Source organism: Panthera tigris, chromosome D1, assembly GCF_018350195.1.
Source record: "Panthera tigris isolate Pti1 chromosome D1, P.tigris_Pti1_mat1.1, whole genome shotgun sequence".
In the NCBI taxonomy this organism is placed as follows: Eukaryota; Metazoa; Chordata; class Mammalia; order Carnivora; family Felidae; genus Panthera; species Panthera tigris.
In genome coordinates, this window is record NC_056669.1 from 95,639,610 (window position 1) to 95,666,329 (window position 26,720).

Sequence of the window (26,720 nt, forward strand, 5' to 3'; positions counted from 1 at the left end):
AGGCCCACTGTTAGTTTTGCTCATCACTGTACTCCAGTACTTTGCAGAGATCTGGCACAAAACAGGCATTCAGTAAGAGTATCAGAATTAAAGAGAATATGACTTAAATGGGGAGAACTGGCTTGTTTTACAGAACATAACACAGAGGACCAACAAAGTCAGGAGAACCGCTTAAGGTCACAAGGGTAGTGGCAAGGCCAAAGAGAAGACCAGAAGTGGAGTGGGCAGAAGACAGCTCAGTCTTTCCAGCCATACTTGTGTTGAGTTAGCCTGCCGATTTCATGAGAAAGATTTTTCCTACTCAAGGCTCTGCGCAGGCTGAGGCCTAGGTAGCTTCACTCACTGCCCAAGCACCGGAACGTCTAGGGTCCACGGCGGAGTTCAACAAATATTCCATGGAACGCCCGTAAAACAAACAAAACTCTCACAGGGAAGGATGTTTTGAGGATGGCCTCACCTTAACCTGGAAAGGCTGTTCCATGGGTGCAAACAGGCAGACATTTGCCAAGTGACCTCCGTGACTCTAACTGCTTCAAAATCGGGAAACTGAGGCCGGGAGGCAGAGGGAGGGGCGTCTCTGCTTCGGCCGCGCCCCGGCGGGGGTCGACACCGGGAGGGGCGGGGGCGGGGAGGGGGTCCCGGTGCGCCCGCTACACGGAAGCCCGGCGCCGGAGGGCGGGTCCGGGCGGAGGAAGAGGCCCCGGGGCTCACGGCTCCGCCGCGCCAGCGCCCGCCTCCCCAGCGCGGCTCCGCGGTCCCGCCTTGCAGGGCAGCCCTCCACGCGGGCTCGGGGATCGTCCGCAGGCGTCCACGCCCCCGTCTCGCAGCCCCGGGGCGGCTCAAGCGTCCTCGTCCCGGAAGCTCCGCCGTCTCGTCTCGCGAGGCTCCGCCGCCCGCCCAGGCCTCGGCCGTCCCACCGCGGCGTCCGCCCCTGGCGCAACGCGGAGGCCCGGTGGCGCGACGGCCGGAGCCGCGGCCCTGCGCTCCCGCTCGGCGTCCGCCCGCGCCGCCCGTCCGCCGGCCTGCGCTGTCGGGGGCAGCGAGGTGAGCGCCCGGGAGAGCCCGGCCACTTGGGGAGGGGAGGCGCTGCGTGGAGCAGTGTTTCACCGCGGGGTTAACCGTGTTTAACCCTGGGGTTCAGGGCCGCTGGCCGTCACCCGTCACTTGGCGTGCGGGCTTGCTTCAGGACCGGGGGACTGCGCGCGAGGAGCTGTAATAACACTTCACTGAACTGCGGCCATGAGCCAGGCTTTGTTCTAAGCGCTTTATCTACTTCTAGCCTCGCTCCTGCCCTGCTCGGCAGGTGAGGAAACTGCCTTACAAAGTGGAGGAGCTCACACCCGCTGGCAGGAGGTGACTGCCCTCCCTGGCACCTGCGCTTCCCTCCCTCTGGTGTGAAGACCGGCCCCTGGAGCTCTGCCCGGGTGCCTGCCTACACGTGCGAGACCCCCAGGCGTCCTTCCTTTAGTCCCCACCCATCATCCGCTCCGGACCACCAAATAATCTGTCCTTTACCCCAGCTGACTTCAACCACCACAAGACCCCTGGGACTCCCCACTCTTTCTGCCTTTTTGTTGTTGTTGTTGTTTAAGTTTATTATTTACTTGGGGGCGGGGGAGGGGGCAGAGAGAGAGGGAGGCAGAGAATCCCAAGCAGGCTCCACACTGTCAGCACGGAACCCACCAACCCTGAGATCATGACCTGAGCCAAATCAAGAGTCGGACACTTAACAGACTGAGCCACTCAGGTGCCCCCAGGCTCCTTCTGCTTTAAGTCAGAAAATTTTAACCTGATTTTTGGAAATCGAGGTCAGCAAGGATAGAAAAAGAACGTTGGTGACCCTTAGGCTGCAGAATGAGCTCCCATAAGCTGTTGTCAAGTACAACCCCTGACACTGAATAGATCCTTAGCAGAATTTACTTGTTGAAGGCTTTGCCCACATGGTTACAACCAGTAAGGGACACAGGAAGCGGGGAATGTATAAATGTAAAGGAAGGGGCAGATGGAGAATGGGAAGGATCTCGACTCCCAGTTCATTTCCCCTGCTACGAAAAGCCCTCGAACAGGCACGCTCAGTGCTTTCAAATGCTTTTGTCTTTTTTGCAGATGTTCACTCTGCCTCAGAAGGAATCCAAGGCACCTACCACCTGTCCAGGCCCAGCCTCCACACAGGACCTGGACAGTAACCATGGGGATGGTCTGGAAAGAGAATGCTCTAGAAAGCCAGACTGGAAGCTGCCAGAGTTCTGTGGAGGGGGTGATCCTACCGCCACAGCGTCCTCTGGCAGCTCCCACCTGTCCTCTAGAGGAAGCATCATTAAATGGTTCTGGGACTCAGCTGAGGAGGGCTACCGGACCTACCACATGGACGAGTACGATGAGGATAAGAACCCCAGTGTGAGTGAAATCCCTGTTCCCACTGGAACCCAAGGTGGGATACCCTACCTTGACCACTAGGCAGGCGCCCAGCTTGCTCTTGTCAGGTTGGAGTTACAGTCCTCTGACCTCCAAGAAGGCTTCTGCTGTAGCTCAGAGAGTCCCCGGTTCATCGTCTGGATCAGAAAACGGCCCGTTAATGATTGAGGGGACCCTGATTTGTGAGGGAGGAATTCAAGAATCATGGAGAGCTCCCCTGTGGATTCTGACCACAGCCCATCGACCATGCAACTTGAGAGCTGGGACACGACTAGAGGTCAGGCTGCAGCCGTCTCACTTAGGGGTTGTGTATTCTTGAACTAATTTATTTAATTTCTTTGAACGTCAGTTCCCCTCTAAGTTGAGATGACGATGTCTGTTCTATAGCAGTCACAATTAAATATGAGGTATGTTACTAGCACAGCACTACTGAATAGAGCATCCAGTACGTGGTAGCTGCCATTATTACTATTCTCTGTCCCAATTAACCTGTTTCTGATAATACCTTCAGAGGGCAGAGAGCTGTCACAAATAATCCCGTAATAATCTTTGTTAAGCATCTAATCGGGTGCAGGGCACTAGGTCCAGTGCACACTGAAGGCTTCTAATGAACAGAATATGGGGGTGTCACATCCTGCAAGAATCGGTCATAAAGTCTGTGGCTTCCCTCTTGGGTACTCACGGTGTCTCGTCCTCTCCCTCCGACCGCCTGCCCTGGGGGAAGCCAGCTGCCCTTTCACGAGGCAGTGCTGTGGGGAATCCCGTGTGGCGAGGGACTGAGGCCTGCCAACAACCGTGTGAACGAGTCTGGAAGTGGATCCTTCCCCCAACAGAAGATCCTTTCTAGATGGGGTTCTGGGCGGGGGGCTTCCTGGAGGAGATGGCATTTGAATGGAGCTTTAGAAATGGGAAGACGGGACCAGGGAGCTGAGTGAAGGTAGGGCTCGAACAAGGGCAAGGAACGGTATTTGGCTTTGCTTTGCTGCCTCCGTGGGCTCCTCGGGCCTTCTTTTGGGACCCCTCGGCTCTGTTGACCCTGCCTCCGTATCTCTGTCTCCAGGGCATCATTAACATGGGCACCAGCGAGAACAAACTCTGCTTTGATCTGCTGTCCAGGCGGGTAAGTCCCGGTGCTCCTCTGGGTGGTATCACCAGTTCCCAGGGAACTGTCCTCTCTTGGACTTCCCCCGAATGCTTCCCTGACAAGAGCCTGCTGCTCACCTGAGGTCAGGAGACCCGGGTTCCACATCTGCCTCGGGGGCAACTTTCTCTGTGATCTTGGGCAAGTCACTTCCCTGTTCTGACCCTGCTTCTTGAAGACCTCCTCCCCATACTTGGTGCCTCCTGCTGGCTGGGTCCCTACTCTGAGTGGGGAGCACTCAGCAAGGTGAGGTCAGTATTTAACACCTGGCTCTGGGGTAAGGAGGACTCTGATTTGTGGCTTTTGCCAATTCCCATAGTGTAAATACTCCCACCGTGGCTGGTTTCAAGGTACAGATGTGACATCCCTGCAGACAACTTGGGAAAAGCGGTGTTAGAGGCACCCATGAGGTAGTGTCCCCACTGTCTAGGCACATAGATGGAAGTAACCTCGAGGGCACACGTAAAAATGTAGTAACATAACCAGAAACGGTGATGTTTGAGTTATTACCTTGGTTTTTTAATGCACTTTACTTATTTATACATTTATATAATTTAATTTTTTTTAATGACTTTTTTTTTTTTTTAACACAGCTTGTAAAATTCCTGGAAACTTAATTAAGCAGATTTCTTGAGCTGGTATGAGCCCTCTCTAGCAAACCGCTGGAAATACCTGGGAAATGTGTCTCCCAAGGCCACGGAGTCAGAGTTGGGGATTGTAGAGAGAGTGACGTCTAACCCAAAAGAACTTCTTTCCAGAGGTGACAAATCCAACACCTAAGGGAAGAGGAAAGTAGGGAATGGGTTCAAAAGGCGCATTCTCTCTGACTCCAGGTCCCCGCTGCACTGCCCAAAACAAATAAAATGTGAGCCACATATATAATTGAAACTTTTCTATTACATAAGTAAAAAGCAACTGGTAGATTCATCTTAATAACATATTTAGCCCATTATATTCAAAAACAGGACCATTTCAACATGTAATCAATAGAAAAAAATGAGAATATTTTGCATACTGTTTTTTTAAAAAAAAATTTTTTTTTTAACGTTTATTTATTTTTGAGATAGAGACAGAGCATGAACGGGGGGAGCGTCAGAGAGAGAGGGAGACACAGAATCCAAAACAGGCTCCAGGCTCTGAGCGGTCAGCCCAGAGCCCGACGTGGGGCTCGAACTCACGGACCGCGAGATCATGACCTGAGCCGAAGTCGGACGCTTAACCGACTGAGCCACCCAGGCGCCCCATTGCATACCGTTTTCATATCAAGCCTTCAAAATCCAGCGTGTCTCCACTGAGGCCAGCCACATTCCGCGTGCTCTGTAGGCAGCTGTGGCTGGCGGACTCCATACTGGACAGCCAGCTCTATGGGATCAGGGAGAGGGAAGAGGCTGGAGTTATATACAAGGGGCTGATTACCCTTTTTCTTCGGGTCCTCCCCCCAAGACCCCTACCTTTCCTTGACATTGTGTATGTGATGCCCTGGGAGTTCCTAACCCAGCACCTGGTCATGGTGGGGATGGTCTAGACACAGCCACACTTTCCAGAGTGTAATGTTGAGCAGAGCCTGCAGGCCGAGTCCGTCCAGAAGTTGGAGCCAACACCGAAGTGATGGCACCCGATTCTGGGACCCCTTCTGTCACCCCAGGGAGAAGCTGAGTAGCGCGATCTCCTATCACGGCCTCCACAAATCCACCCCTCTGGGTTTTTTAGATGGCAGTGTTGCATAAAGAGCACTGGATTAGAAGGCAGACGTTCTGGGTTTTGTCTCAGCTCTGCCACTTGCTAGCTCTGTGACCTTGGCTGAGTCACCTCACTTTTTTGAGCCTCAGTTTCCTCATCTGCAGAACGGGCAGGAGAATGCTGTGCCTGTGCTGTGTCACAGTCTCTCTGATGAGCCGACCGAGCCCAGGCTTTAACGGCCCTGGTGCTGGGTGGATGCGGGTCCAGTGCTGGCGGTCACCATGAGGATGTGTGGCCCTCAGTCCCGCTCTTCCCTCTGTCCCCAGCTGAGTCAGAGCGACATGCTGTGGGTGGAGCCATCTCTGCTGCAGTACCCTGACTGGAGGGGACATCTGTTGTGAGTAGTTGCCACGAGCCAGTGGTTCTCAGTCTGGGCTGGTTTTGCTCCCCAGGGGACAAAGGACATCTGGAGACATTTTTAGTGGTCATAACTGGGGGGGGGGGGGGCTCTCACTGGCATTTATCGGGTAGAGACAAGAGATGCTGCCAAGCCTCGTACAATGCCCAGGGTAGCCCCCCCACAACAATTAGCCTGCCCAAAGGTGAGTGGGGCAGGTGGAGGGGGCCTGCCTCAGGCTGAGGGCCGGTCCTGGGGACCTGGCGATCACGGGGTCTCCTGGAGCGTCTGCAGGGAACTCGTACCACTGCCAGTCCCAACCCAGCTCAGGAGCTCCCAGCTTGGCTTCCCTGGGTCTGAGGCACGGGGAGGGCCTTCAGGCATGGAGTCTTTGTCCCTGCTTTCTCGGTAGTCTTAGAGGAACCAGAACTAGCGCTGGGGGCGAAGGGGCGGGGGGGCTGGCTAGGGCATTTTCCTCCTGGAAAGATGGGAGTTTGTCCTCGTTGAGCACTTGCTAGGGGCCACCTGCTGTTCTAAGGACTTAGCGGCCAAGCAGGACTGGATTCCAAAGTGCACGTTCTTCTAGTAATTAGGATTGTGGGTCCTGGACACAGGCCACTGGCATGAGTGTGGAGTCTGCCGCTTACCAGCAAGTGACTGATTTCCTTCAAGCCTCCGTTTCTTTGTCTGTAAAATGGGTATAATAATAATAATAATAATGATAATAACATCATAGAGTTGTCATGAAGATTAAATGAGTAAAATTCCCCCAAGTAACTCCTGCGTCATGTAAATGCTCAATAACTGTTAGCAACAGTAACTATGATGACAGTTATTGTTATAACATTATTATCTGCTAGATTTACATGCAGATAGAGTGTTACTTTTGATATTCCTCCCCTCCCCTACCCCTGGATCCTACCCAGTCCAGTTGATCAGGTGGGTCGGGGGTCCTAGAACTACAGAGAAGGCAGGTTTTTACGCCTGTGGGTGGTGGTGGGGTGGGGGGCCCCGAGATGTGGAGACAGCACTGGCCTCACAGCCCTCGTGAGAAAGTGGAGAAGGATAATGGCAGCTATCTGAAGATTCGCCAGGGGACCTTTGGGATGGACTGTGGGTTGGGGACCCTCTGACAAGTGTCCATCTCTCTGTCCAAACTTTAGCCTCCGGGAGGAAGTGGCCAGATTCCTCTCTTTCTACTGCAAGAGCCCGGCACCCCTGAAACCAGAGAATGTGAGTAGCCCCCTCCTCTGCCTTCTGCTCTTCTGCCCACCTCCCCCAAGTTTTGACTGGCCAGGGGTAAGGTAGGGCTGGGATCTGCCTTTCACTCAGTTTTGACTTGTTTCCAGGTGGAATTAGGAATACCCCCTCCCCCTTTCCTCCTCACCCTAGATATTTAGGATATAACTGGGATGTAATTTCTGCTCCACTTGGTTCTGTGGTTCCTTGTTGCCTCGACACCTTTGGGCAAGACCCTCTAAGCGACCAGCTCCCTCTTCCTTGCTCTGTTGATCTAGAGCATCGACCAAAGAATAAGCCACACAAACGTGCCCGGCTTTAGTCAGGAGGGGCCTGTGGCTGCCTCTGGGACCGTGCTGTGACAGAGCCCCAGAGGGCCCCGAGGTGGGGCCTGGCCGTCCCTCTGTGCCAGCCTGGATACAGCCATAGGTCCTTGCTTCCACTTGCACAGGTTATTCATCTTTCTTGTGTGGATGTGTCACCCTCAGGTGGTGGTTCTGAACGGCTGTGCCTCTCTCTTCTCTGCTCTGGCCACAGTGCTGTGTGAGGTGGGGGGTAAGTAAACTGTGGGCTGCTCAACACTGGGGGCTGCCCTCCGCCTGCCGTGTCCACAGCCGCCTGTCTTTGCAGGCTGCACGGGAATGCTTTGGGCCATAGTAGACTGCTAGACCGCAGGGGGCGAATTAGCACTTTGACAAGATACCCGATGTTGGCAGTTTCAGGGGAGGTCAACTGATGCCAGGGTTCTGGGCTTCTCTCTGCCATGACCTTGGTTTCTCCTGTGGTGTGATGCTATGGCCTCCTTACATGACAGTGTGTCTTAAGGCAGGAAGGAAGGGATGAGGTGGTACCTTGCCTGTGTCTTTCTTATTGGGAGGGTGCAGGACTTTCCCAAAAGAGTCCCAGCAGGGCTCCCCTTATGTCTTACTGGCCAGAACTGACTCTCAAACCCATTCCTGAAGCAGTCCCTGAAAAACGGGATTAAGAACCACGGTTGGCTTAAACCAAACATGGTTTATCCTCAGGGGCTGGGGAAAGGCCATCTTTCCTCCCACCTTCCTCGGACTTATTGCTGGCCATATCTGGGAAATCTGATGCTCTCTTCACAAGAAAGTTGGAGTGGCTGTTGAGTAGGCCACCAGCAATGTCTGAAACAGGAGCCAAAGTCAGATTGAGAACGGGTCATGGTCAGGGGTTATTGTCGCCAGAACAGAGAGACCAGACCTACTCACCGTAGCTTAACTAGTAGTGATTATACTGGTAACTATTACTGACCGAATACCGTGTTGCAGGCACTGGCCTAAGGCTTTACACCTAGTCCGTCATTTAATCCTCAGTACATCCCTCAGAGGCAGGTTCTGTGTCAGCCCCATTTCACAGATGAGGACATGAAGGCACAGGGGGTTAAGTAACCTGTCAAATTCATACACACACAGAGCTCGTAACCAGGACTCGAACCACAAAAAGAAGATTCATTGCAAGGATATAATAGGCAATTTCCTACCCATTCTAGAACAGTCAAGAACAGGATTGGTGTCACACTGTCCATCTCTCATTGGGGTATATAGTTCCTCTTCCTCCCCTTTTTATATGTGAGCCTCTCTCCGGACCTTTCTCAGCTCCCGCATGGCCCAGTGTAGCTGCCCCAGCTCCCACTGCACGTGACCTTTCTGTCCAGGTGCTCATTCTCACCTGATGAGCGTCTGTGCTTCCTAGAGCAAAGTCATGAGAGAGAGCACGTGATGGGCTTCTGGCCGGCCAGTGGATGGACTCGCTTGGGTGTCTTGTTTACCTCCCGTCCACCCCCCGCGGCTGGGGTAGGGAACATGTAGGACGAAGGCTGTCCCTCCCAGAGCTGCGAGTGGGGCAGGCGGGGGGAGGGGAAGGCGGCCTGACCATGTGTCCTCCCCAGAACTGGAGGAATGCCTTTGCTCTGCATTACAATAGACCTTGGCGGTCATCACCAACCACCCCCCCGCCCCCATCCACAGCTGGGGTCTTCTGGATGATATCCCCTCCCCAGCATGCCGTCTCAGCCTTTGGTTCCAATGTGCCCAGAGGGGGAATATCCACTCCTCCCGAACCCACTCTATCTCTGGGCCGTTCTGTCTGCTCTCAAGTGTGTCCATTTGTCCAGCCCAGATCACCCTGCAGCTTCAACTCAGTGGATCCCTGTCTTGGAGTGACCCAGCACATTGAGTGCTTTAGAGGGATCCTCTGAGGTTCAGTTTGCTCATCAGTAAAGTTACTGACATTACAGAGCGATAGCGAGGACCAAATGAGCTAACACGCAAGTGCATGTTTAACACAGTTCCCAGCACGTAGTAAGTGTTGAGTAAATGTTGGCTATTGATTATCAGCAAAGGGACTGATCTCAGTGGATCCAGTATTAGAGCTTGAGAGTTGAGAGACACAGTGTGCCTCCACTGTTCCCCTGAGGACGTGGAAGTCTGGGAGAGGTGTGGAGCCTTTGGTTGGGGGGATTGGGGCATTCGGGCCAGAGAGTGACAGACCCTGGCCCACTCCTGCCCTCAGAGGCGTTCCTGATCCCTGCCCCTTACTATGGAGCCATCACACAGCACGTCTATCTCTATGGCGGCGTCCGACTGGTCTGTGTCTATCTGGACAGTGAGGTAAGAGCTCCTGGGACCCCAGGCAGGACCCACGCCTTCCTATAGATGAAGACTTTTCTCTCTGTGAATTTGAGGGTGGACATGGGAAGAAGTCCGTGCTGAGGGCTTTGGGGTTATGGCTGCAAGGAAGTGGAGCCTTCTGTTGCCCATGACTGTCCATACCTGGGTTCCCCAGGGGTTCTCCAAGTCCTGGTTTTGAGAGCTCTGGGGTCAGTGTAGAAGCCAAGGGCAGTCCCAGGGAGACTACATCAAAATGGTGGGGTGAGGATGGGGCAGAGAAGACCTCAACATGAAAGTTCTTGGACCCCAATCAGAGTGTCTCTCGGGCCTCTTCCCAACTAAGAGTGATGAAGTGTCCCTGATGTGATGGGGTGGGGGTTGGTGGCAATGGGGAGAGTGAGCCTATCTGTGTTTTTTTTTCAGAAACTGCACTGGGGAGGCTAGAGATGACAAGGGTTGGAGAGGCCCCAGAAGTTCAGGTTTAGGGGATCCCTGAATTTGGCTGGTGGCTTTTCTCCATCTTTGTCTAGGTCACTGGGCTGGACACACGCCCCTTCCAGCTCACAGTGGAGAAGCTGGAGATGGCCCTGCAAAGAGCTAACTTTGAGGTCTGGAGGTCATATCAAACCCAAGGCTGGGAGTGGGTGGGTCTAAGCAGGACAACAGACTTCCTGTGGCTGATCTCATCCTGGGAGTGGGTTGGCACTCCCTGATGGGGATGGGGTGTCGGGGGGTCAAGTAGGAGCCTGCCCAAAGAGGGTCTTCTCACTGGAGAAAGACCCTGAGACCTCTGTGTACAAAGAGTCAACCAGGGAACTTGATTAACACCCCCGCCTCTACCACCCTATTTTGATTTTGTGGTCAGGTGTGGAACCTAGCCGTCTGTAGTTGAGCAGTCTCCCTGATGATTTGAGGACCTGATTCTCCTCTTGCCTTGAGGGGACCTCCTGAAGAAAGGCAGAGACAAGTACTACTCTTGTGGTTCCTTTCTAGTCCGAGGTCATTAACGCTGTGCATGTAGGAATTCTAAAAGTGAAAACCCCCACCCACTATTCTACCAACAAAGGCAACCTTTACCCTTTGGGCATATTTGCCTCTGGGCTTTGTTCTCTGCCTTTGTTTCCTTTCCTGGTTGACCCCATGCTACAGACATGTAATTCTCTGCCCTTGTTCACTCCACATTGGGTGGTGAACACATTCCCATCACATTTCCCTGGGAGTCTGCCCAGCAACCAGCCCCATCTAGTGGGACCGTGTGGCTCTGGCCTTCAGGAAGAGCTGAGGGTTTCCTGCCCCACTGATGGTTTCAGGGTGTGAAGGTCAAAGGCCTCATCCTCATCAACCCCCAGAACCCTCTGGGTGACATCTACTCCCCAGGAGAGCTGCGGGACTACTTGGAATTTGCCAAGAGGTGAGACACCTTGCAGTCCCCCCATAAAACGTGCCGGCGGATCAGGAAACTGACGCAGGCTTTGGTACAGGCCCTTCTACCCTGTTCCCTCCACTGTGGGCTCCCACCCGCTTTGGTCCTTCCCCCCACAGTGGGGTGGGGAAGCAGGGATTTGTGGGATGCCACTTCTCTTTCTTTCTCTCTTTCTTGTTATAACAACAGCTGTCATTCAGCGTATAGGCTCTAGGGGCCAGGTACCCTGCTAAGCGCTTCATGTGCTGTGTCTCCTGTAATCCTCCCAGTCACCCTATTATCACACTGTCATTATCCCCCGTTTGCTGAGCAAGGAGTGGAGCCAGACTTGAATCTGGGTCTGTCCGTACGTAACTGTTTTGCACTTATTCGTGTCCTTTGTGGAGGTGCCCACGGCCTCTCCACCTCTCCCAGACAGTGCTTCGAAAGCCCCACTGCCGTCTGCTTTGTGTGTGCGGCTTCCTGTTTGAAGAAACAGGCATAAGAAGGGTGTCTCTGGAAGAAAGTTTGGTAACCCTGGGCCAGACTGTGGTCCCCTTGGATTTCTGATTCATTGCTTCCCCCACCCCGGGGGACCTATTTGGCCTGCAAACCAAGCTCTCTCCTCCAGGCACAAGCTGCACGTGATGGTGGATGAGGTCTACATGCTGTCCGTGTTTGAGAAGTCGGCGGGGTACCACAGCGTCCTAAGCCTGGAAGGGTGAGGCTGCCCCACCAAATCTGACTCTGCCAGCCCCCCAGTCCCCCACGGTGCCCTGGCCCCTTGGCTCGGCCCTCAGGATGTGGCCTAAGTTCATTTCCTCTCACATCCAGCTAATCCCACCGTCCTCAGATCCCCTAAGGAGAACATGGGAAGCCAGGCTGCATCATGGGTTTTCACATTGTTCTGTGGGGTTTCTGTAGAGCCCCAAGGAGGGGCCGGGCCATAGGATTCCTGGTGGGGGGAGGGTGGTGCTGCGAGGGTGGGAACTGGCCTTCTTTGCTGTTTTCCAGAGTAGCTCTAGCTTTATCCATTCACTCACTCACTTACCCATTCATTTACCCTTTCATTCATTCATTCATTCACTCAGTCGTTCACTCCCTCCCTCATTCACTCACTCCCTCATTCACTCCCTCCCTCATTCACTCACTCCTTCCCTCATTCACTCACTCCCTCATTCACTCCCTCCCTCCCTCATTCACTCCCTCCCTCCCTCCCTCATTCACTCCCTCCCTCCCTCATTCACTCCCTCCCTCCCTCATTCACTCCCTCCCTCCCTCATTCACTCACTCCCTCATTCACTTACTCCCTCATTCACTTACTCCCTCATTCACTTACTCCCTCATTCACATACTCCCTCATTCACTTCCTCCCTCACTCCACTCACTCCCTCCCTCACTCAGTTGTTTGTTCCCTCCCTCACTCGTTCACTGACTCACTCGTTCACTTCCTCACTCATTCACTCCCTCACTCATTCACTCACTCATTCACTCACTCCCTCACTCACGCATTCACTCACTCCGTTGGTCACTCAGCAAATCCTTCTGCAGCCCCAGGCACGCGCCAAGCACTTCCAGCTGTTTGGGCTCTTTCATTGGATTTGGTATAAGCCAAACATTTGTGGCTAAAACAGCTTTGGAGACTCTTAGACCAGATCATCTGTAAAGTCTGCAAATCCAACATTCAGAGATTCTAACAGTTCCTGATATTTGTTCAGACCTGTTGACCCTGTGAAGTCCTTTCCATTGGTTCTCTCGGCTAGTCCTCAGGCCAGGTAGACAGTTGTCGCTTCTGTTTGTTTATGGGTTAGGAAAGTGAGACATAGAGAAACAGTGACTTGCCATCTACTCTGTGCCAGTCATTGTGCCAGGCGCTGGGATACAACAGTGAGCAGGAAAGGCATAGGCCCCTCTTGGGTGGAACTTCTATTTCTAGCCAGGAAAACGTTAGCAGCTAAATACACAGTGCTTTGATTGTGGCCCTGAGAAGTGCTAAGAAGGAGAAGTCTGGGGAGCTGTGAGGGGATCTACTTAGGGTCCTCCATTGGCCCCGTCTACGGGGAGGTGGTCAGAGAAGTGTGTTTGAGGAAGTAGAACTCGAGCTATGCTCCAGATCAGGGATTGGCAAATGTTTTTTGGATCAGATGGCAAATATTTAAGGCTTTATAGGCCATACGGTCTCTCCCTCAACTGCCATACAGCATGAATGCAATCATCGACGGTATGCACACGAAGAAGCATGGCTGTGTTCCAGTAAAGCTTTATTTACGAAAACAGGCAGTGGGCTGGGTTTAGCCTGCAGGCTATGTCTGCCGACTCTTGCTCTAAAGGATGTGTAGGAATTGCTGATTCAAGAGATGAAACCGGAGCTTCACGTAAGAACCGGAACCAGATTCGTCCACCCATCTCGTTTGTTCAGCCGAACGTGTATGAGCCTTTGTGGTGGATCTGTGTTCCCATGTTCCCACACTGTGCTCTCTGCAGGTTGCCTGACCCCCAGAGGACCCATGTAATGTGGGCGACCAGCAAGGTAGGTTCCTGTATGGCCTCGGGGGTGTCGGGGAGGTGAGAGGGCAGAGAGGCGGGTGGAACCAGCTTCCTGTGTGGCGGGATGGCCACCGGGTGCCTTTCTCCTGCAGGACTTCGGGATGTCTGGGCTCCGCTTTGGCACGCTGTACACAGAGAACCGGGACGTGGCCACTGCGGTGGCTTCCCTCTGCCGCTATCACGGCCTCAGTGGCTTGGTCCAGTACCAGATGGCACAGCTGCTCCGGGACCGTGGTGACTGCCTGGGCCCGGTCACTTGAGAACTGGGGGGAAGGTTGTAGTCCATCGGGGACTGGCCAGGCATCATGGGTGCTTCTCTCATGAAAAGAATTCAGGGTGGCGTTTGGGAGTCCCAGTGACCTGACTCGGGCACTCCCTGGCTGTGTGGCACCTTCCTTCGCCTCCCCAAACCTCAGTTAGCGTGACTTGTGAATTAGCGATAGCACCTGGCATAAAGAGGCGCTTGGTCAGTGTGAACCCATTGCTATTAGCTGTGAGCACTTAGAAAAAGTAGAAGCTACGGAGGGAAAATGGTTCTAAGGCAAGTCTCTCTCTGTGAGCATCTCAGTGTAGACAGCAAAGGTGGTCTGTAATTGCCACCGTTTATTGAGCCCTGCTAGAGGTTCTCAGTGCACCAGCTCATTTGTCCCTCCCCTGAATCCAGGAGCAGATATTCCTGTATTTTCCCTGGTATTTTGTAGATGAGGACAGGAGGACCAGATACCATACACCTGCTGTAGCAGCTATAATTAAAAAAAAAATAGCGACACCATCAAGTGTCTGCGAGGGTGTGCAGCAGCTGGAACTCTCACGGGCCACCCTGGGAATGCAGGAAGGCGCGGCCACTTTGCAAAGCAATTGGCAGTTGCTTACGAAGTTAAACACACGCTTACCAAACTTACCAAACGGCCCAGCGATCCCTCCCCTAGCTCTTTACCCTTACGGTCACCCAAAACCCACTACGTGAATATTTATAGCTGCTTTGTCCACAATTACTCCACGCTGGAACCCGCTCCCCGCAACGTCCTTGTGGGCATGAACAGGGGAACAGACTGTGGCCCATCCGCACAATGGAATACAACTCTGGCATAAAATCCAAGGCAACGCAGGCTGAGCTCAAAGGCATTGTGCTGAGGGAAAGAGGCCAGTCTCAAAAGATGACGTGATGTGTAATTCTACTTATGTGCCGTTGTGGAAAAGGCAAAAGTAGAGTGACGGAGAACAGGCCAGTGGTTGTGGGGCCATGGGGGAGGCGGGACTACAAATGGCATGAGGGTGTTCTGTGGGGCGAGGGAACTGTTGGTGTCCTGCTTGTGGGGGGGTGGGGGGGTTTACACAAATCTGCACATGTGTTAAAACTCATCAAACTGGACACCACGGAAAGTTAATAAAAAAAGGTGAGAATGGGGGGGGGGTGAAGTTGCCCAAGGCCCCACAAGTTGTCAGCGGACAGGCTGGGACCTGAACCTCAGCCTCTGTGAGTCGGAAGCATTGCTCTGTGAGTGGGCCACCCCTCCGGTAGGATCCACATCCTGAGGGACTTTGTGTCTGCAGGACAGGGAGCTGTCAGGCCAGGTATCTGGATTTCAGGTGCTTTGTACTGGATATTGAATATTTCCATCGCCCCCATCATCCAGCTGGAGGAAGGGTCCTGGCCTTTTTGTTGTCAGTGTTTACACTCCTGGGACAGAGTGAAGGATTGATGAGAGTTTTGTGTTTTGGCCTCTCTTTGTACCCAGACTGGATCAACCATGTGTACCTACCTGAGAACCATGCCCGGCTCAAGGCTGCCCACACCTATGTCTCAGGAGAGCTCCGGGACCTGGGGATCCCCTTCCTCAGCCGTGGGGCAGGCTTCTTCATCTGGGTTGACCTGAGGAAGGTAATGCAGGTGGTGGGGCTGGTGCTCCAGGCTGGGAGGGAGTTTAGGCCTCCCTCCAGCAGCTGAGGGGCAGGGCTGTCTCATTTGCATCCTGAGCCCCTCCCCCCCTCCCAGTACCTGCCCGAGGCCACCTTTAAGGAGGAAATGCTGCTTTGGCGCCGCTTTTTGGACAACAAGGTACTGCTGTCCTGTGGCAAAGCCTTCCAGTGTAAAGAGCCTGGCTGGTTCCGCTTGGTCTTCTCGGACAAGGCCCACCGGCTTTGCCTGGGTAAGCGATCTCACTTCCTCACACACCCTTCGGTCTGCCTTCCCTCCTCCGGTCCCCGCTGTGGCTCCAGCAGCCTTAGCTCGTGCATCCTGCCGCCCAGCTATCGGTGCCAATGCAGCTGTCCCTTCTTCCCAGGGATGCAGAGGGTCCGGCAGGTGCTGGAGGCCAAATCCCAGGTGCCAGATGACCCCGCTTCCTGTCAGAGCCAGGAGTCAGGGAACCAGCGCAGGTGAGCTGGTCGTTGCCTGGTGACCGCAGGACCTGGCAGTCGCCACCAATCTGACCCATTTGGGGCTGTGAAGACTGGCGGGGGCGAGCCGTTTGCCAGGAGGGTACCTGACTTGGCCTTGGCCCTGAAGAAGAACCATTGCTTGCCTCTCTCAGTGGCGGTGAGACTCCTCCAGGGGTGCTTTGACTCAGCCCCACCCCCTCTATTAAACAAGACTGGGAGAAACTAGAAGCCTCGGCTGTAATTTGCTGAATGGAGGAGTCGTGACTGCTGCTAACCACAGCCCTTAGGACCCACCCCTCCCAGGATGTGAGAACAAAACAATGCGTACCTTTCTTCCTTCTTCTTTGTTGCCAGGGAAACAAGTTAGAGGAGCAACACATATGAGAGAGAATATGCCCCCCGAAATAAACAAGAGTGATAATCCCCGAACTGCTAGGTGAAAGGAATTCTGTATGTTCAGATTGTTCTCCCCACGTTAGGATGTGTGGGCCCACAGTACACCTGGGACCTGGGACGGGCCTCCACTTGGGCGGTGGTGAAGAGGACCCTGTGCTGGTGATCAGGAAGAACTTCTCTCCCTCCTCCTTCCTGGCAGGGAGCTGCCCTCACTGATGATCTCAAACCTGAGTGGTCTAGCCATGACTGGGGGGGGATACGGGCTAGACCTTGAACCAAGGCTTTCCACCCTATGCATGCAAAGGACCACTCACCCCATCTCCAGGGGTGCTTTAGTCCAGGGCCCAGATGAGCTTTCTGAACTGATCTTAAAGCTTTGCGCTGAGGACCCTTCTCTGGTGTCTACGCTCCTGATAAGAAAAGCTGTCTCTTTCCTTGTTTCTGTTTTAAGAGAATGTCAGTGCGATCAGTGTTTCATTTCTGTAAACCATGGTGCTCAGTTTAGGATTTGCTGTCCTCTATCTTTCTGCCTTTCATTTATTCATTTCTTCTCCCTGTCTTTTCTTGAATATGTTCCATGTGCCAGATACTGTGCTGGCAGTTTCTATGCGTTATTTCTTACTTTAACAACAAGCTGATGTTATTATCCCCCATTTTAGAGATGAGGAAATGGAGTCTCAAAGATATGGAATGATGTTCCCAACGTCACGTAACTAAAAAGTATCAGAGCCGGGATTCAGAAAGTCGGATTGGTTTGGTTGAAAGTCCTGTGCTGTTTTTACTCTGTCACACCAGGTTCCAGCAAGATGCTCTGACTCTCTCCAGGCCTGAGAATCAGGCTTTGTGTTGTCATTGTCGCCCCCTTTAATTATTCTTCAGTGTCTTTGGCTAAGTATTGCTCCTGTCTATTCCCACTTCAAGGAAACATTGGTACTAGGATTTGCTGAGTCACTGGAAAGCCTTCAGGTTTACAGAGGATCAGAATGAGAATGGCCACATGGAGAGCCCTTTGCATCCCCTTCAAAAGCCTCCGTTGTGATGCTTGCCATTGCTTAGGGTCCCCCAGGGAAGGATCCAGGTGATACATTCCAGTTTAGAATTCTCAGAAGAATGACTACTCTTTCTTCAGAGGGAATCTAAGGTGGCTTCCCAGCAGAGGCGGACTGAACCGGGAATTGGCCTGAATGTTTCAGTAGGCAGAAGAGGGGCCTACAATCCCAGCTGGCCTGTGCTGTGCTGATGGGCTGTGCTCCACGTGTATCTCTTTGTGAAGTGTGGGTCCGGCATATTCTACCCCCATCTCATGTCCTCCCTAGTCACCTTTCTGCTTCGCTCTTTACTGCAGCCAGCCAGCCGTGTGTGTGCTTAGCCCAAGGGCACCTCAGGTGCTCCAAATGTCACTTTCTGGCACAGCCACTTGGGGCACATGTACGCTGGGAGGTCTGAGGGAGTTCACACTTCTGGGATGATCCTTGAGCAATGGGGGCTGGGGCAGGAACCAGTGGATAAATATCCCTCCCTGCAGTAGACAGTTCAGACGTTCTGCGTGGCTTCTTCAAGAGTCCTGCTGGGAGTGAGCCCCGGGTGCCCACGACAGTAGCCTGCTCTGTAACACACCCCTGGATGGGCTTTCTCTTTTCTCCTGGACTCATTCCGATTTCACTATTCCCTTAAGATTACTTCCCAAAATAGTTACTTGCATCAAGCCTCTCTCTCAGGGAAGGGCAAGACAGAGGGCACATGATAGGTGAACAACATCCACCATGTATTTTCTGAGCTCAAGCCATTTTCCCCCACAACCCTGAGATGCAGGCCCAGGTTTGGGCACCAAGTGATTGGATTTCTGTGAGTCTTTGGGAGAACCCTCTACTGTTGGCAGTTACAGGGCGAAAGGTTTTTCATAGGGAAATAATATATTTCCCTTTCTCAATCGATGAGAATTTCTAAGTTATTCCTTTACTTAAGACTTGTTTATAAAAATGGTGAACACAGCTCATATTTAAACAGAAGGGTAGAGGGTTTATTGAATTTACTAGGAAGGGGAAGGACAGATGTTTCAGGCATGACTCTAGCCAGGAGTTCAAATGATGCCATCAGATTTCGTGCTCGCTCCCGTATCCTCTATGTAGCCTCATTTCAGACATGCTCCATTTAGGTGGTGGCAAGATGGCTTCCAGACAGCTCCAAGCGCCGTGCTCCTTGTAGCAGATGCCTACAGGGTGTTTGAAGGATAGATACCCTTTCTTCCTCAGCATTCATGTCTCTCCTGTTCCAGGAGGCCAACTGGCCTTCCCTCAGTCACCCGTATTCCAGGGGAATGTGGTGCTCGGAGCCCAGGTTCTGTTCATCTGCCCACCCTGCTCTCCTAACACATTGATGTTTCCCATTCGGGCTTCCTTCCTCACGGTCTCAATATGGCCCCAGAAGCTCCACACGTCACCCCCTCACCAAGTGCTTCCAGAGACAGAGAGGAGAGTATGTTTTCTGGTGCCTCCTTTTTGCTTTGTTTCAGTCATTTATTCGCTCATTTATTTAAAAAAGATATTTGTGGGGCGCCTGGGTGGCTCAGTCGGTTGAGTGTTTGACTCCAGCTCAGGTCGTGATCTCCTGGTTTGTGGATTCATGCCCCATGTCGGGCTCTGCACTGACAGTGTGGAGCCTGCTTCAGATCCTCTGGCCCCTTCTCTCTCTCTGCCCCTTCCCTGCTTGCTCTCTCTCTTTTAAAAACAAACAAACATTAAAAATAAATAAGGGGTGCCTGGGTGGCTTAGTCAGTTGAGCATCTGACTTCAGCTCAGGTTATGATCTCACAGTTTATGGGTTCGAGCCCCACATCAGGCTCTGTGTTGATAGCTCAGAGCCTGGAGCCTGCTTCAGATTCTCTCTCCTTCTATCTTTCTGCCTCCACCGCTCATGCTTTGTCTCTGTCTCTCAAAAATAAATACATGTTAAAAAAATTAAGTAAATAAGAAAGATATTTGTCAGGCTTCAAATGTGTAGGGGTTTGTTATCCAAGCGAGCACTTTGCCAGATACTCTGAAATTATTCACATTCATACTTCCATCATTTATTTATTTTAAAAGTTTATTTTAGAGAGTGCATGCACACAGGGGAGGGGCAGAGAGAGGGGGAGAGAGAGAGAATCCCAAGCAGGGTCCACATTGTCAGTGCAGAGCCTGATGCGGGGCTGGAACATAAGAACCTTGAGATTATGACCGGAGCCAAAATCAAGAGTCAGATGCTTAACCCACTGAGCCAGCCAAGCGCCCCAACATTCATACTTTTAGTATTTTCTTTACCCTTCTCCTAAGCATGGAAATGCCCTTTTACATTTAACTCTTACTCCTTTATTTTCATCTCCTGTGACACTGTTGACTAGTATTTTAGTTAATGCCTAGGTGGTCTGTTTGTTCCTTCTTCCTCCAGAAACTGTGCTTTGGAGACTCATGACAACCCCAGTTTAGGCAAAGACCAGGCAAAATAGAACTTCTACTTTAAATTTTTTAAAATGGTTATTTATTTATTTTGAGAGAGAGAGAGAATAAGCATGAGCGAGGGAGGGTCGGAGAGAGAGAATAAGCATGAGCGAGGGAGGGTCAGAGAGAGAGGGAGAGAGAGAGAATCCCAAGCAGGCTCCACACTATCAGCACAGAGCCCAACGCAGTGCTTGAACTCGGTAACTGTGAGATCATGACCTGAGCCAAAATCAAGAGTCAGATGCTTAACGGCCTGAGCTACCGAGGCGCCCCTTGTTTTTGTTTTTAGACTCTGCAAATAAGAGAGATCACCCAGTATTTGTCTTTCTCTGTCTGACTTATTTAGCACGATACCCTTGAGGTCCATCCATGGTATCACACGTGGCAAGATTTCATTCATTATTATGGCTGAATAATATTCCATTGTACGTGTATATATCCCCTTTTCTTTATGCACTCATCTATTGATGGACAAGTAGGTTGTTTCCATACCTTGGCTACTGTAAATAATGCTGCAGTGAACACGGGGGTAAACATCTAGTTTTTAATCTCCAAATCAGTCATTTTTATTTTTATAGTTTTATACAGCTACTGTTTGTTATTGTTGCTTTAGTCAGTATTTGTTTTGATTTACCCATGAATTTATCAGTTTCATTGTTTGCCATCCGTCCTTCATCTCAGTACTTTCTTCTGGTTCTAACATTCCTTTTCCTGAAATACATCTTTCAGAAATTCCGTTAGGAAGGGTCCACTGATGGTAAATTCTTTCTATTTGTGTCTGTCTCTTTCTATTTGTGTCTCGTATTCTTCAAAGATGGTTTTACTAGGTATACAATTTACATGGGCTGCTAGCTTCTCTTGGCCCTTTTTTCCATTATCTTATGACTTCTGTTTGTTTTTGTTGAGAAGTCTGCTGTTAGTCTCACTGTCCATCCGTTACAGATAGTCATCCCCACCCAATAATGGAAAATTCTCAGCTGCTCTCTCCCTGGATACCAAAATCAAGAGTCGGACACTTAAGCAACTGAGCCACCCAGGTGCCCCAGGCACCTTTCCTCTGATGGGCTTATTGTTCATGTGCTCATTCTGGATTGTGAACTTAACATTTGTTTGGGTTTTATCTGTCAGCATCCTGGGCAGCCTGTGTGGAGGCATGACCCTCTGGGCGGGGGGTCGGAGAGGGGCTGGGCATGGATTTATATTTCCTTCTTCAGGTGCTACCAATCTGGGTTGATGATACGTCATGTTATTCTCTAGGCTTGGAGCTTTCTGGACCATGCTGGTAATATAAATTCAAACCCCACATCGTTGTGAAGCCTGGTGTTAAACGTTCTCGGCAGAGACTCTTCTTTTTCCGCTCTCTGGACAAGACAGTTTTTTGGTTTGTTGTTACTGATGCCGAGTCAATTTTCCAGGCTGGCATCTCACTGTCCTAGCTTTACATGGCCTTCTTGGTATCAGCTCCCCACCTTATACACCCAACTTTGTAGCTTTCACACTCATTTTTCTCACTGTGCTTCATTTCTGGCTCCTGTATATTTTCTTTACGATTTTCGTGAGCCCAGCCACCCACCTGACAGAGTGTTCGTTGTATCTGATGTGGTTTTAATAGGTGTTTTCTAGTTCTCCAGGCTGCCTGCCGGTGTTGTTTAAGCTGAGCCAACATAAAATACCACAGAACGATTCTTTCACAGAGTCTTTTTCCTTGGAGATGACACCTTTCTTCATTCTTGCAAACTGCTGTCATTTAAAGGAAGTGGTAAATCTGGGACTCAGCTGCACACAGGCAATTCTTCCTGCGGGTAGCCTTGCTTTCCCCTGATGATGCCACTTTCCTTGAAAGCCACCCCTTTTCTAACTCCCACCTTTGCTTTTCCTGACTCTCTGTGTAGGTGGGGGTCGGTGCGGTCTCTGTTTTTCTTTCTGTACCTTCAAAGTGAGTAATGCAACATCTTTCTATAGCCTCTCCTCTTTTAACTGCTGACCACTAACACTTTTCTACCTTCTCAGAGGCTTCAGGTCTGGCTTATAGTTTTATTCCCTACTCTTTGCTATCATCCCTAGCTGCTTTAGCATGGCTTCTAATATCATAACTTCTGTGCTTTCCTACCTCCAATCACTGGCATGGTTTCTACCCCTAGAAATGCAGCCACATCGTTCCAGTTACACTGGATTAAAAAAACACTTGGTCTTTCTGATGGCTTCTCCCGTTTTTACACCTCCTCCTTCTCATCTGGGTTTTTGCTCATGACTTTTTCTCTGTCTGGAACGCCCTATTCACAGCAAAGATATTACATCTTGGGTGAAGGCTTCCCAGATCTTTGCAACTGGATGGGTTGCTTTCTCTTTTGAGCCCTGTAACACTTGGTGTATATTCTCCCACACCACTTTTCACCCTCAGTTTTGGCTAATCTTGCTTGTATACTTGTCTTATTCTATTGAGGCCCACCTAGTTCTTGGGCACCCTTTATTCGTATTCACTGAGCACTTACTGTGTTCCAGGCACTGTACATGTGTAGGGTTATAAAAAGTAAGATAGGTTCCTCAGAGGCTGAGCCTAACACAGGCCTTTAACACAGAAAGTCCTCATTTAATGGACGAATAATGATTAATGAAAAGCATATATACTATAGATATATTTAATTCAGAGGAAGACAAAGAAGAAAAAATATTTTCCATCTTTCCACTTATCAAATGGGGTGTATGTACCTGTGCTAAGTTTCCTATGGTTTGGGGAAGATGTGGACTTGGATAGCAGAGCAGTACTCTCTCGGATGTGGAGAAGAAAATGTGGGTTTCCCATCTCCAGAACATTCTCATCCCAGTCTCCCTGTATCTGTGACAAACAGACATTAACTCACAATATCCACGGAATCACTGTTGCTGCGGGAAGCCCCAGTCTCTGGACTCGGAAACATTCCCATGAATGTTGAAGCTGTAAGGGACAACGTCCACCAGGTGGCGCTAAGGGATAGCTGGGCCTAAAATGGATTTGGCGTCTGTCGCCAGTTACCTGTAAACTACACAAGCTCAATGGGGTCATCTCATTAACTTCTCAATAACATCACTCTGCATTTTGATTTAATTTTTTAGACTCCACTTATGCCTTATGACGGGTTTTACTGTGCCTGTATAAGGCCAGATCATGTAAATAATACAGAAAACAAAACAATCTCTTTCCCCCATTTCTACCTTCATAATTACTCCCCCCCCAAAAGTCTTCATCGCTTCTTGGATTCCTTCCAAAAAAAAAATATTATACATAGGCTTGAATATAAACATCTACATGTATAGTTTCTCTCTCCTGTTTTTGCATGTAAATATATTTTACAGAAAAGGGATCATACTTGCTCACCGTTCTAGAGCACGCTTTCATATTAACACACCTTCGAGATTATTTCTATACCGACATCTATACGCATTCTCACATGATTCTATTCTAATCATAACTTTTTTCATAGTTTATTTTGCCGGTTTCCGGTTTTCAGGTATTCTTAGGAACAATGCTGTAATGAGTAATTCTGGTAAACGTTGTTGAGAATACCTGTGGGGTAAAATCCACACAGAGGGATTGGAGGGGCAAGGTTGCGGGCATTTCACGTTTGATGGATACTGCCAAATTGTCCTCCGGCAATCTGCACGCTCGCCGGTGCTGATTGTAATAAAACGTTTACATCTGTGCCAGTTTTGTAAGTGAAGCACGATGCGTAGCTACTTGGGTCTGCAGTTACTTTGACTATGAGCCTGCGGGTCTTTGCGTGAGAGTTTCAGGATGGAGCCTGAGCTGCGCGTGCCTGCCAGGGAGACATCCTAAGCGGTGCCCTGACTCCTCCTGTCCAGCAGGGGGCGCGGGCCCGGCCGCTCCCGCATGCGCAGTGAGCTCTGTGTCAGGCGTCACCAAGCCCGGTCGCTGGCGCCTCGCTCCCCGCTCGCTTGCGCAGACCCGGCGCCGGCGGTGGCGGCCGGCGACTCGGCGCGATTCCTCCTGGGCGGCCGTGGCCCGCGCCCCGCGGCATGCGCCGGTGACCGAGCGCGGGGCCGAGCGGGAAGCAACCGTGGCCGAGGTAAGCGCGGCTCGGAAGGGCCTCGGTGGCAGCGGCAGAGTCGGGCCGGGCCGCCGGGAACCGCGGGCCGCGCGGAGGCCTGAGGGCGGTGAGAGGCGACCCCACCCCCGCCGGGGCCGCTCGCTACTTCTCCAGCTGTGGGAGCGCTTTGATTTCCGCACCGCCTTCTCGTCGCTCCCCTGGCCCGCCCCGCGCTTGGGTGCCCACCTGTCTCCCTTGCCCACGCCTGCCCCGCCGGCCCCTTTCCTCTCTTTCCGGACCCCGAAAAGAGAGGGCCCATCCTGCGCGGTGACCTCTGCCATCCCGCTGCCACCTCCGTCCCGCGAGCTGCGGAGATCTGCTTCCCTACGCGGCGCCTTCTGGAGCGCTGGGCTCTCCCGTGGCCTGTGGCATCCCGGCAGGTTCCGGTGCGCGGAAAGACTGGTGGGGAAGGTGGCCAAAGATGCCCTGAGTTTGGGCATCGGCTCGAAGCTCAGAGGCGTTTGGAGGTTTACTACTGGCGGTGGGAACCAGATCTATGTGTACAGTTTCGAGATTCACATGATTGCTTGGTGTAATTTACTGGGAGTTGCTAATCTGGAAGCGTCCTTGACTTGCTCCTTGTCTGAAGATTCCTTGAAATAGAAACATGCCAATTTTAGTTCTTGGAAGTCAGTTGAGTGCTCTAAGGACTTACATTGGACTTGGTTTGTAAATTTCAGGGCTCACAGGCTATTCGCGGTAGTATATGAGTCAGTTTCCAGCATTTCTCACTTCCGCTGACTTAAGCCTTTTGGCTGCACATGCTGGGTATGGATAGGTTTGGGTCCGTCAAGTTATGCTGGCTTTGCTAATTGAGTGAAAAAGGTAGATCTAATCTAGGGTGTTAAAGGTAATTAGGGGAGGCATGGGGTTTGAGAGCTCAGGCTCGAGAGCCAGACTCCCATCCTCCAAATCCTAGCCTTGGCATTTTCTAGTTTTGTGACATTGTGCAAGTTACTTATGCTTCCCGTTGCACTTTCCCTGTCTGTAAAATGAGGATAATAATAGCTTGTCAGGTGGCACTGTTAGAAAGATTAAATTAATACAAAATGCTTAAAACAGATTGTAGCATGTAGTAAGTCCTCAATAAAGTTTAGTCATTAGTTAGTATATGCACTGTATTATAATTCCCACAAAGAAGCACTTTTTATTCCCCCTTGAAAATTTCACCATTTTTAGGGATGGCTAGCCATAATATAGCTTTAATTATAAAGGACCCTATCAGGTAAGGCAGTGAATTGCAGATTTTCCTACCTTTGCTAATATTTGGTTCCTTTGTTTTCAGGCACTGTTGGGTTGAGTTCCAGTGTAGCAGTGGCCTTGGGAGTTCAGTTGTGAGGCCTTTTCTAAAAAGGTTAAGACCAGAGATTGTGACTCAAAGCATTGGACTAAGTGGATTGGATATAGCCCGAAGCACCAAGGAAAGGGTTTTTCAGGCAAATTTTAGGAATAAATAATTCCAGGAACAGAAAATGCAGCTCATCCTGACATTAGAGTGGAGTTAACAGATTTTTCCAGTGACTCAGTGCTTGACAGCTAGCCAGATGATTCCAGTGTTTTGCAGGGACAGGTTTGATATGTTTTAAGGAAGATGAAGTTTGTAGGGCTTAGTTATGAAATTCTTGTTTCGTCTGGGTTTCATCTGTATTACATGGAACATTACTTAGCAGAAGCCTCCTTTCAGTCTGTTGTCTTCAGAGAAGCTCAGCATCAGGAGCTTTGGACATGGTGGTGGTAGTGAGTGTCCTCTTTGGATGGAAAGACGATTACTTGTTCTCTTGGATGATGGTTTTGGGGAATACATCTTTCTGAGCTTCAGTGTGTGCAAACTGACTACAAGAACATGACAACCAGTAGAAGAGACTGGCAAATATTTATTTATTTTTATTTTTTTTAAATGTTTATTTATTTTTGAGAGAGAGAGCATGAGCAAGGGGAGGGGCAGAGAGAGAGGGGGGCACAGAATCCGAAGCAGGCTCCAGGCTCTGAGCTGTCAGCACAGAGCCCGATGCGGGGCTCGAACTCACGGACTGTGAGATCGTGACCTGAGCCGACGTTGGATGCTTAACCGACTGAGCCACCCAGGTGCCCCAGACTTGCAAATATTTTATATAACGTGGCAGATACTGTGATGAGGTCAGTAAAAGGTGCATGGATGCTCACCAAGAAAGTTCTCTGTTTCTGAAACACCACTGAGTAAGGGACTTTTTCGCTCTATCTCTCATCCTTTCCTTTCCTTTTTCATTTAAGACTTTCTCCCTCATTTTAAAATAGTTTTTATTCTACCTCAAGCATTCACCGTATCTCTTAGCTGTTTGGCAAAAACTTGTGGGAGCTCGCTTAGCCTGTGCAGGGCATACCTTGGAAATGTGAGTTTATATCTTGGAATAGCCCTCAGCCCCTGGGGGATGGGCTTCAGTGGATAAATGCCATAGCTTCTGATCCTTTAAAGAGACAGTTCGGAGGTGTGTTCCATATAGTCCCGCAGATGGATCCTTCTGCAGGGGACAGAAGCCCATTTCCCAGCTCAGTGCGGTAACCCCGATGGCTTTCTGTCCTTCCCCAACTCCTCTCCTTTGTCCCTCACTCTGGCTCTGTGGACTCCCCTTCTGCCAGCTACCTGCTTTCAAGTTTTTTTTTTCTTAGTTTGGCAGAACATAAACTGAAGACAGATGGTACGAGAAGTGGCTCTAGAAAGCCAGCCCTGATGAGAATAGTATTGTGAAACTGGAATCCTTCACCCTCAGATGGCAACGAGGACCCCTCTGCTGGTGTTGGGAACCATTGGTACTCTCTGGCATCACAGTTACATGACTTGCCGGCGGTGGGAGGGATGCGATTCAGGTAGAAGGGGAAGCGGTGGCCACTGTAGGTGGCTCTAACACTTGAGCAGTATGTGGACAACGGTAATGATAAGGCCAGCGGAG

General features: G+C 51.0%; 2 protein-coding genes across 4 annotated transcripts in view; both read left to right on the forward strand.

Annotated features, from left to right (window-relative positions):
• The first annotated feature begins 706 nt into the window (after positions 1 to 706).
• Positions 707 to 16,265, forward strand: ACCS (1-aminocyclopropane-1-carboxylate synthase homolog (inactive)). Of its 2 annotated transcripts, none has more exons than XM_042958906.1 (16): positions 707 to 1,044; positions 2,107 to 2,397; positions 3,476 to 3,535; positions 5,563 to 5,633; positions 6,797 to 6,866; positions 7,361 to 7,427; positions 9,408 to 9,505; positions 10,036 to 10,113; positions 10,816 to 10,916; positions 11,539 to 11,628; positions 13,392 to 13,437; positions 13,547 to 13,688; positions 15,194 to 15,336; positions 15,451 to 15,604; positions 15,740 to 15,833; positions 15,989 to 16,265. In XM_042958906.1, exons 2-16 carry the CDS (start codon positions 2,107 to 2,109, stop codon positions 16,017 to 16,019), a joined length of 1,536 nt encoding a protein of 511 aa, XP_042814840.1. In that variant the 5' UTR covers positions 707 to 1,044; the 3' UTR covers positions 16,020 to 16,265. The 2 variants fall into 2 exon arrangements, with proteins under 2 accessions (XP_042814840.1, XP_042814841.1); XM_042958907.1 differs by lacking the exon at positions 707 to 1,044 and adding an exon at positions 1,192 to 1,303.
• Positions 16,266 to 23,586: 7,321 nt separating this feature from the next.
• The window catches only part of EXT2 (exostosin glycosyltransferase 2), a 145,431-nt gene continuing 142,297 nt past the window's right edge, over positions 23,587 to 26,720 (forward strand). The window contains exon 1 of one of the 2 annotated variants that reach the window (XM_042959558.1): positions 23,587 to 23,772. The gene's annotated coding sequence lies outside the window, so the exon portion shown is untranslated. Of the gene's footprint in view, positions 23,773 to 23,960; positions 24,180 to 26,720 lie in introns of those variants that run through there. The other variant, XM_042959559.1, reaches the window with a different exon arrangement.

Coding starts and splice junctions, on each gene's coding strand:
- ACCS (XM_042958906.1), top strand. CDS start 2,107: ATGTTCACTCTGCCTCAGAAGGAATCCAAGGCACCTACCACCTGTCCA. Junction 2,398..3,475: donor ATGAGGATAAGAACCCCAGT/GTGAGTGAAATC, acceptor CTCTGTCTCCAG/GGCATCATTAACATGGGCAC. Junction 13,689..15,193: donor ACAGCTGCTCCGGGACCGTG/GTGACTGCCTGG, acceptor CTTTGTACCCAG/ACTGGATCAACCATGTGTAC.